At 50.7% G+C, this 11,096-nt stretch overlaps 1 protein-coding gene across 2 annotated transcripts in view; it reads right to left on the bottom strand.

Annotated features, from left to right (window-relative positions):
- The window catches only part of CASP9 (caspase 9), a 30,282-nt gene that overhangs the window by 2,999 nt on the left and 16,187 nt on the right, over positions 1–11,096 (bottom strand). Inside the window, exons 6-8 of one of the 2 annotated variants that reach the window (XM_030877783.3) lie at positions 10,096–10,243; positions 1,561–1,740; positions 819–928 (exon numbers count right to left, since the gene is read on the bottom strand). In XM_030877783.3, coding sequence (XP_030733643.2) covers positions 819–928; positions 1,561–1,740; positions 10,096–10,243 — 438 coding nt within the window. Of the gene's footprint in view, positions 1–818; positions 929–1,560; positions 1,741–1,768; positions 2,692–10,095; positions 10,244–11,096 lie in introns of those variants that run through there. The other variant, XM_060310850.1, reaches the window with a different exon arrangement.

Here is an 11,096-nt window from a genome sequence, read left to right as displayed (position 1 = left end):
TTTAGAAAACTCAAAATTCAGAATTTCAAAGCTCAGAAATTCACAAAGTTCAAATCAGACTGAAAGGTTTGCATGAAGGAAAGTTGAGAGAAGAGACTGGGCCCACGAGCCGAGTGCACTGCTTAGCCCTGATGGGCCCCCAGCTGCCTCTGAGACCCGCTCATCCGTGGCCATGGCTCATGGCGCCCCCGGAGTCGAGCTGCGTGGTGGCCCTGCACCTGCTTTTCTTCTCTCCTCTGCTCAGCAAAGCTCAGAGCCCGGGGCGGGGGGGGGAGCCTCCCCAGGAGGAGGTCCCAGCCCTTATAGCTCCTTCTCACGGCACAAAATACCTGAGCAGAGCAGGAGGGGCCCATGCGTGCTCTGAGACGCTTGGAGAAAGTAACTGCTCTGAGTGGGGCCCTATCCGGCTGTCCTTCCCTGTTGTCACTGCGGCCTTCCAGAAGGGGAGACACTAAAAGGATTCATGATTCTCGAGGGTCCAGAGTAGAAGGCCGTGCAGTGGGGAAACGGTGTAGGCCCCGCGACCTGCCTTCAGGGCCACGCCCAGGCACTGGGCCATCCCACCCTGGCACTGAGGACTGGCTCCATCAGTGGGCGGACAGAGGTGTCAGCCTGGGACCTCAGAGGCTGGGGAAAGCAGTCTTTTGCATGATGGGCAAATGTCACTGCAGGCAGTAATTTCTCGCATTAGAAGGAGCAAAAGCATCAACTCTCAGGGCAAGCCCAGTGCAGAAGAAACCTCTGGCTTGGGCTTGGGGCCCTGCTCAGCCCCACCACCTGCCCTGGGGAGGATACACTGGCCCTCCCACCAGCCTCACCCTGAGCAAGAGTGTCTGAAGGTCCTCGCAGTGAGCCCACTGCTCAAAAATGCTGTCCAGGGTCTCGATGTACCAGGAGCCACTCTTGGTATCCCTCCAGGAGACAAAACCTGCCGAAGGAGAAAGGCTGAACTTCATTGGGAAGCTGCCCCTCCCCACGTATGCAGACGGGCCCACCTCCACACTTTGACTGATGTACACAGCCAGCAGCAGCCTACATCTCTGTGCTCTGTCCCATCGTGATCTTATTTCATCCTCACCACTACCCTGTGACTTTGGTCACGGTTCCCATTTTCCTGACAAGGCAACCAAGGCTCGGAGAAGTCAAGTGACTCTCCCGAGGGATAAGAAAGGAAAGAAACTAACACTTGTCACACCTGCTATGTGCCAGGCACTGTGCTCAGTGGGGGAGCAGCCACCTTGTTAAAATCACCATGACGATCCCTAAGGTACAATGGATATACCCATTTTAAAGATGAGAAGACTGAGGCAGGGCCAGGACGAGGGTGAAGCGCGTGAGGCACACCAACGCAAGAATGCATGCCTCCTCATATTTTGCATTCTAGGCACCCTGACTGCCTCGCCCTAAGCTGAGGCTCAGAGAGGTGAAGTAACTTACTCAGGGTCATGAGAGGCAGAACGAAGTCTCACATGCAGGTCTTTTCTTCACAACACAGCTGCTTCTAGGGCAGATGGGGGGACCTGCTGGCTGGAAGGACAAGCTCTCACACGATCCACTCACCTGGGAAGGTGGAGTAGGACACCAAGATGTCGCTAGGTGTGGGCAAACTAGACACGGCATCCGGCTGGTCGACGGTGACTGGGCCTTCCTGGAACGGGGTAGCATCTGGCTCAGGGTCGCTGTCAGGGGTCCTGTCTTCAGGGGAAGTGGAGGCCACCTCAAACCCCTGGTCTTTCTGCTCTGCAGGAAACAGAAACAGACAACACTTGCCAGTGAAAACACCCAGACCAGAGCTCCCACCAGCCTGAGAGGTGCCACCAGCCTGAGAGGCCTGGTTTCCTCTCGAGCCAGGGGCCTAGTGCTGGACAAACATGGGCAGGAAATCAAAACAGGAGCTTTACTTTTACTATAACAAGAGTTTTCCACATTCATTAAGTCAAGCTGGGGGTGAGGGCAAGAATGCAGAAATGTTTAAAACAGCTATAAAAATAAGTTACAAGGTATACACCCAAAAGAATGGGAACCAGGTGCTCAAGCAAGAACTTGTGCAGCAACGTTCATTACATTATTCACAACAGGCAAAAGCTAGAAACCACCCACGTGTCCAGGGACAGGTGAATGGATAAACAAAATGTCGTATAAACATCCAATGGAATATTGTTCAGGCTTAGAAAGGAATGAAGTACTGATACAGAAAACAATGTGGATGGGCCTTGAAAACATGCTAAGTGAAAGAAGCCAGACACCAAAGGCCACAGAATATGATCCCATTTATATGAAATGTCCAGAAGAGGCGAATCCAGAGAGGAGAAAGCAGATTGGTTGCCAGGGGCTGGGAATGGAGTGACTGCTAACGGGTAAGGAGTTTCTTTTGGGGAAAGATGAAATGTTCTAGAATTAGATGGTGATGATGGTCACACACATTGTGAATGTACTTAATGTCACCGAATTGTACAATTTAAAATAGTTAAAAATGCTAAATTTTATGTCATTAAAAAGTCACACTGGGGGCTTCCCTGCTGGCGCAGTGGTTGAAAGTCCGCCTGCCGATGCAGGGGACACGGGTTCGTGCCCCCAGTCCGGGAAGATCCCACATGCCGTGGAGCGGCTGGGCCCGTGAGCCATGGCCGCTGAGCCTGCGCGTCCGGAGCCTGTGCTCTGCGACGGGAGAGGCCACAACAGCGAGAGGCCCTACCGCAAAAAAAAAAAAAAAAAAGTCACACTGGGACTTCCCTAGTGGTGCAGTGGTTGGGAATCCGCCTGCCAATGCAGGGGACATGGGTTCAATCCCTGGTCCGGGAAGATCCCACATGCTGTGGAGCAACTGAGCCCATGCGCCACAACTACTGAGCCCACGGGCCACAACTACTGAAGCCCACGCGCCTAGAGCCCGTGCTCTGCAACAAGAGAAGCCACCACAATGAGAAGACCGCGCACCGCAACGAAGAGTAGCCCCCACTTGCCGCAACTAGAGAAAGCCCACACGCAGAAACAGAGACCCAACGCAGCCATAAATAGATTAATTAAAACAGCATATAGATTAAAAAAAAAAGTCACGTTATACAGCCTTATAAAGGAAGGAAATTCTGACACATTACAACATGGATGAACCCCGAGGACATTATGCTGAGTGAAATAAGCCGGTCACAGAAAGACAAATACTGCATGATTCTGCTTACATGAGGTGCCTCGAGTGACCCAATTCATAGAAACAGAAAACAGAATACTGGTTACTAGGGGCTGGAGGAACGGGGAATGGGGATTAGTGCTTAATGGGTACAGAGTTTCAGTTTAGCAAAATGAAAAGAGTTTTGGACATGGATGGTGGTGATGGCTGCACAACAGCGTGAATGTACTTAATACCCCTCCAGAGCTATACACTTAAGACTGCTTCCCATGGTAAATGTTATGTGTATTTTATCACAAAGTTTTTAAATTAGAAGAAATTACCCCCCAAAAGGTCACAGAACAGTATATAACATATGACCTGTTTGGCATAGATATAATGGATAAATGGACAGGAGAGAAAGAGAAAAGTCTGGAAGGAAACACCAATTGTTAACAGTGGCTCTTCTGAAAACAAGAATGGGAGTAGGGATGGGCCCAGGACTTTGACTTTTCACCTTTATACACCTCTGAGGACTTTGATTTTGTTTGTTTTTTAATGAGCATGAACTTTTTTTTTTAAATAAATTTATTTATTTATTTTTTGGCTGCATTGGGTCTTCGTTGCTGCGCACGGGCTTTCTCTAGTTGCAGCGAGCGGGTGCTACTCTTTTTTTTTTTTTTTTTTTTTTTTTTTTTGCAGTACACGGGCCTCTCACTGTTGTGGCCTCTCCCGCTGCAGAGCACAGGCTCCGGATGCGCAGGCTCAGCGGCCATGGCTCACGGGCCCAGCCGCTCCACAGCATGTGGGATCCTCCCGGACCAGGGCACAAACCCGTGTCCCCTGCATCGGCAGGGGGACTCTCAACCACTGCGCCACCAGGGAAGCCCCAGTGGGGGCTACTCTTCATTGCGCTGCACAGGCTTCTCATTGCGGTGGCTTCTCTTGTTGCACAGCACAGGCTCTAGGCGCGCGGGCTTCAGTAGTTGTGGCACACGGGCTCAGTAGTTGTGGCTTGCAGGCTGTAGAGCGCAGGCTCAGTAGTTGTGGTACACGGGCTTAGTTGCTACGTGGCATGTGGGGTCTTCCCAGACCAGGGCTCGAACCCGTGTCCCCTGCACTGGCAGGCGGATTCTTAACCACTGCACCACCAGGGAAGCCCAGCATGAACTACTTTTGATCTCATGAGTTTACCGACCAATTATTATGCACTTTGATCATTTTGTCCTTGTTGATTTTTTTGTAACCATATTTGTGGCTTCTTCCCCAAACACACATTAAATCTCAACATTATGATTCAAAACAAAACAAAGCCTGGCCATGTTGGCAGCAGCCAAAGACAACCATGGCTAATGGTTTGCTGCACCTCCTTCCAATCTTTTGTGTTTTGTTTTTACCTGCTTATTTGCAGGTTCAACTAATCATGCTTTATTCCCTTATCAGGGCATCATGAGGATTTTCCTCAGGTTACGATAAAGGCTTCTTTAAAATCATGGTTTATGACACAGATGGCAGAGACACATACCCACGGACTACCCCTGGGGTACAGAGCACCAACATGGGCACCGAGGAAGACAGAAAATAAGAAGATGGGGGAATTCCCTGGTGGACCAGTGGTTAGGACTCCGCACCTCCACCGGCGAGGGCCCAGGTTCAATCCCTGGTTAGGGAATTAAGATCTTGCAAGCCAAGCAGTGCAGCCAAAAAAAAAAAGAAGAAGATGGGATCCTGTCTGGGGAGCTAAACACCCAAACTGAAAAAACTCTGCCCTCAATTTACATTGAGACTTGGATTTTTTTTTTTTTAATTTAAAAAAAGGACTTCCCTGGCATTCCAGTGGTTAAGACTCCGTGCTCCCAATGCAGAGAACACGGGTTCGATCCCTGGCTGGGGAACTAAGATCCTGCATGCTGTGCAGAACGGCCAAATAGATAAAATTTTTTAAAAACAAAAGATATAAAACTGATCTCTTTTATTTTTTGGTAGGTATACAGTTGAGGCAACTGTCCACTATCTTACAGTGTCCCCTATTAAGACAACCCAGGGGAGAAAAACTGTCATTCTTGGCACTTCTGTCTTACGAATACCAAATAAGGTGGATCTTATTAGCGATTCTACCTCACCCTATCGTGCCTCAGCGGCTGGAAAGCACAAAGCCGATCTGCGGGCCACCTCTAGCAAGCACGCAGAACCTCACGAGATGCACTTCTAGATGCCAAACTTACTCCTCTTCTTTCCTTGCATTTCTATTTCCTCCTTATTTTCTTTTTCTCTGTATTTTGTTCTGCTACATCACTTGTACTTCCTTAAGTTACCTCAAACCCTTTTATGGAAACCAAAGAAGGCATTAAGTCACAGGTAATGGGATCCATGGAGATGTTTACACCCCTGATTCAGTAATTTCCTAAGGAAATAATTCAAGTGAAGCCAAAAGCCCTCAATACAAAGACATTGGTGGTCATGTGAGCCAAAAATTGGATACCACCGAAATGGCCAACACTAGGGATTGGTTTAGTAAGTGAGTGCGTATCACTACAACGCAAGATTAGAAGCCATTTGAACGGTGACAGTGGAGACTGTGGAGACGTGGGGTGATGCTTCAGGGATAAGGTTCAATGAGAAACGCAGACCACGCCCCTCGGCCAAGATCCAGAGGTAAAAGGGAAAATGAGGCTGCCACGTCGGGCTCGTAGGATTCTGGATGTTTCTTTCTTTAAGTTGCCATATTTTCTGTCTTTTCTGTTTTAAAACCCAAACTGCCCCAGAGCAGTGGCAGGCCTGGAAAACAGAGGGTTAGGAGTCAGGGCAGGACTCGGGCCACACACAGCGCAGCCACAGAGTCACTGGGGCGGTGACGCTGCAGGACATGTCCTGGGATGAGTTCCTCCAAAGCAGAGCTCACTGCAGAGTACAAAGTGTTACTTCAGAAAGGAAGCAGCTGAAAAGAGCTTCAGCAAAGACAGGCAGAGGGCCGAGGGGCCCGGGGTTCCGCAGGGGAGCGTTTCTGGAGCAGGCGGTTGTGACCCAGGCTCCCATGTGAGAAGGGAGAGCAATCCTGGTGGGAGAAACAGCACCTGTCGGGCAGGTCTCTGGGCAGGAGAGCTGGAGGGTTTGTGTGGCTAGATCCACGGTGGGTAATAGCAAGGAGGGAGGGAGGTCACAGTTCACCCAGGGAAGCTGGGGTCCCATCCACAGGGGGCAGAGACAGGACAAAGATGCTTCTGGAAACCCCATAATAATAACCCCAACATCTACTGATCGGACTTCCCTGGCGGTCCAGCAGTTAAGACTCCGTGCTTCCACTGCAGGGGGCACGGGTTCGATCCCTGGTCGAGGAACTAAGATCCCATTTGCCGTGCAGTGTGGCCAATAAATAAATAAATAAATAAAACCTTTAAAATAAAAAATCTATTGACCTCTCACCCCATACAACTAAAGCTCAGAAAACTCGGTAATTTGTCTGTGGTCTCACACCTAAGGCGCAGGGGACCAGGCCTCTGCGCCTCTCAACCTGCTGCTTCCCAAGCCTGCCAAGGGGGCCTCTTAGGTCTGTGAGAGCTGGACGCTGGCATAGCTGCCTCAGGTCACTGCTTCGGGCTGTTTGCTTGGTCGAGATTCTCGAATCTGTCCTAGGGGAAGTCGGACGGGGGAGGGGACCTGAGAGGGGAATCTGGGGCTGCCGCTGGGTCTGCCCGGGGAAGCAGGGTGCCGTGAGGGAGGGAGCGCTTCAGTGGGGGATGCCGTAGGAAGGGCCTAAGGAGACGGGTGGGGGCTGCCTGTGAAAATGGGACGATGGGATCTGAGAGGGGAGGATCGGGGTCAGAGGAAGAAGGGGTCAGACAGGGGATGCTGGCTGTGTCTCCATCCACGTGTCATCCTCCTACAAATCTGCTGGGAAGGCCTCGCCTATGGGTTATGCATTTAAGCCATTGCTTTCTTCTTAAGGAGGCTTATTGATTCAAAACTCCCTACAAGGAAGAATAACACCCCATAAGAATTCACAGTGGGAAGAGGAGCCGTTCCCTCAGCACATAAAATCCACAACCACTGTCGTACATTATTCTTCCTTTCCAGCTTCTCAGCATGATCTCTAAAGTTCTGGAGGGGTCACCCCAAAATTTAGGCCACTCGGCTCTGGCTGAGTTCATCATGCTAACACTGAAGTTTCACACCAAAGTTACTGACTTTGAGGTACGCTCTTCCGTGTTGGTGCCCGCACTACCTCTTAACGAAGGGGCGGATGACATTTAGAAGATTTTTTAATTGATTTAAATTGTAACAACAGTGAATCTTAAAATAGCAACACAAGAGTCACCAAAATCCAGGGCAGACATTCAGAGACCTGTAAACAACACGACACCAGTCACCAGACACCAAACAACTGTCACTGACATTTGGGTATTTCTGTCCTCAGCTGATGGTGGCGCCACCATGTGGCAACAGCGTTAAACACAAGATCCCGCAGCAGGGAGCTAAGCAGAGACTGCCGCTCCGAAAGTGGCACCTTAATCACTGCGTTCCAGCTTTGGAATCCTGCTGTTGTCAGTGAATTGTTTGGTTTTGTTTTTAATGGCAGGAGTCCACATTACTTCAAACCATATTTTTGTATGGTTCTATTTCAAATTCAAACAGTTAGAATGCACATAAGATGCAAGCATACTGTGGGCTTTGTGCCAGGCTGGGGACCCAGCTGCAGGGTGGATGTGATTGGCTCTGCCCTCAGAGAGCTGACCAGGGGACGAGGCCATCTGAATGCAAGGAGAAAGTGCTAAGACAAGGGAAGAACGGGGGCTGCAGGAGCACAACAGCCGGCGCGAACCCTGACTTTCTGCAAGGAAGGAGGTGTTCAGGGAAGGCTTCCTGGAAGCGGTGACAATAAGCTGTAACCAGCAGGATGGATGATTAAGAGGTGGCCAGGAGACAAGGCAGAGGAATGGCACATAGAAAGCCTGAGGAGTAAGCCAGACCCTGGTGTCCTGGGAAAGCTGAGCAGCACTGGGGTGGGCACAGCGTGCCAGGCGGGGGAGGCAAAGAGGTCGGGCCCAGATCAAGGGCCCAGCGGCCCTGCTAAGGAGTCCAAAGAGTAACACCACAAAGATCCTCCTTCGCTGCTGAGAATGGACAGTGGGGTGGGCCCTGGCCCAGAAGACCAGTTATCTTCCCCAGAAAGCTGGCACCCCGGCTCACCCTTCAGTCTGTTCTTCCTTTGATTCACAAGAGAAAGAGGGACCACACACTTCTGAGTAAGCACATCACTTGACCACACATTCTGGATCATAAGAAGAAAGACAAGTTACAAAGGATTTCAACCCAAGAACAGCAGCCTCTCCATCTACCTGTCATCATCACTCTGAGATAACTGCACTGGTGACAGGGGTGGGGCTCTTATGTGACACTGAGTCCTCTGGGGTCAGCAGGAGGAGGGAGGCCATGTTTCCAGTTAGGAAAATGAACCAGGCAATGTGTTAAGTGTGTTAAGAGACACACTAGGGCTTCCCTGGTGGTGCAGTGGTTAAGAATCCGCCTGCCAACGCAGGGGATACAGGTTCGTGCCCTGGTCCAGGAAGATCCCACATGCCGCGGAGCAACTAAAGCCCGTGCACCCCAACTACTGTGCCTGAGCTCTAGAGCCCGCGAGCCACAACTACTGAGCCCGTGTTCCACGACTACTGAAGCCCGCGTGCCTAGAGCCCGTGCTCCACAACAAGAGAAGCCACAGCAATGAGAAGCCTGCGCACCGCAATGAAGAGTAGCTCCCTCTCGCCGCAGCTAGAGAAAGCCCACACACAGCGACAAAGACCCAACGCAGCCAAAAATAAATAAACAAATAAATAAATAATAAATTTATTTAAAAAAAAAAAAAGAGCCACACTGATTAGTATGTGAGCGATAGTAACACTAAGAGCCAGGCTCTGTTGCTATCCCTATTTGCCAAGACTTCTAGACATTAACTGGCCCGTGGCTGTGCAGGGAGTAGCTAACGCAGGATTTAACCCAGTGCTCTCCAGCACTCGTGGCCAAGTTATAGGCCTGGGTCATGATAGTGACTTAACACAGTTCCCGTCAAATTATAAGTTCCAGGGGACAGAGACCCCACCTCTGCATCTCTACAGCCTGGTGTATACAGCAGGTGGTCAGTAAACTTACTGGATGAATCATATGACCAGAGCCTGCCCTCCTAGACAATCTCTCCCATGACTCCCCCGCCAATGTGGAATAGTATGGGACAAATCACCGTGTGCAGAAGAATATGCCTCAGGTGCCCACGTTACAGGTCACTGGTGTGCACACTTGGCATGCAAGCTGACAGCTCTATGGTATAACAATGCCCGCTTCTCTGGCAGATCAGGCCAAGGGACAAGGAAGTGATATGGCTTTCAGACATCCCTGCCCCTGGAGATGCCATCATGTCCCATAATCCAGGACACATAATGTTGTTCTCTCTTCCCTCTTGTTTTATTTTATAAGAAAACCTGGTAACATTGAAGTAGGGCTCAGGTTTAAAATCAGGACATATAGCAAAACTACAATCTAAATAATCCTTAAAAATTACTGAATCCCCAGAACCTAAGCCTTTGGGAATTCCAGTAGTTAATTCAGCAATGGCCTCCCTTTCTCTGCGAAAGGGGGAAGGGAGTCTGGTTGATGGAGGTCAGGGGAATGATGATAAGGAAAATGAAAGAGGTTTTCTCTCTCCTCTGCATTGTTTGTTTTTGCCAAGTCTCTGGGGTTGAAGTGGCCACAGCTGAATGATCCCCTGACGCTATGGCACTGTGGGACGGAAGACGCAAACCTCTAAAGGCTGGACAGAGCTGAAGCTACTCCAGCTAGGTGGGGGTGCCACATTCGGAGAGCAGTGACCATGTTTGGGACGCCCCCAGCTGCCTGGATCAACCCCTGGGACATCGAGGGAGCGATGGAGAAGGAAGTAGGCGGTGGCTGCTTCCCCACTAGACTCACAGGGGCAGGGAGGCTGAGGACCGGCCTACCTCCACCACAGGCCTGGATGAAGAAGAGCTTGGGCTTCCCTCCCAAGCTGGGGCAGCCAGTTCCATTGAAGATGTTCACAATTCTCTCGACAGACACGGGATATCCATCCATGCCATAAACAGCGCCCGGGAACTGGAGGTGGCTAGCCTAGAAAACCATGAATCCTGGTGACAAACCCAAGAAGTCAGGGTAGGAATCCAACAGCCTGTTCGGAGGCTTTGTGGGGGCCAAGCAGTTAGAAGGTCCCACCCAGGGGCACAAGGCTGAGTTACAGCAGGTCGGTTCCGGGCAGCCCCTTGTCCACCTCTACTGCAGGGGTCTGAAACTCACATGCCTATAAGCACCAGATAGCCTAACTCGAGGACACTGGGCAGCTACCTCCAGATCGGCTGCTCTCAGAGTGTGGTCCCTGAAGCAGCAGCATCAACATCACCTGGGAACTTGTAAGACATACAAATTCCTGGGCCCCACCCAGACTTCCTAAATCAGAATCCCTTGTAGTGGGACCAGCAGTCTGGTCCTTCAGGCACCTCTCTTGCAGTGAAACGTTGAGAACTGCTATTCTAGACGAATTCATCTCAAACTTCATGTGCACAGGGATCTCGTTAAGGTGCAGGCTCTGAATGAGGGTCCGCATTCTCGAGAGCTGCCAGGTGATGCCCAGGCTGCCGGTCTAGGAACCACACTGTGAATGAAAGAACCAAACGGGCAGCCCCTGCCCTGCCAAAGGCCAGAGCTTCGCTCCATGAGGATGCTGGCCTGAGAAGGTCAGACCTTTGGGGCTTTTCAAGAGAAGCCGGAAATCCTCATATTTGTGCTAAAGCTGCCAGTTTTGAAAACACTGTGCAACCCATAGGGGTTGTTACCTCTGTTCTGTCCAACCCCTCAACTCAAAAGATGGGGAAACTGAGGCCCAGGAAGGGGGAGGGGCGTGGCCACAATGACCCAGCACATTAGTGGCCAAGCCCAGAGTGGGTCCCAGTGTCCCGACTCCCAGCCA

This window comes from Globicephala melas, chromosome 1 (assembly GCF_963455315.2).
Source record: "Globicephala melas chromosome 1, mGloMel1.2, whole genome shotgun sequence".
NCBI lineage: Eukaryota > Metazoa > Chordata > Mammalia > Artiodactyla > Delphinidae > Globicephala > Globicephala melas.
The sequence above is the reverse complement of the archived record's forward strand: the minus strand, read 5'-3'. Positions and strand labels throughout refer to the sequence as shown.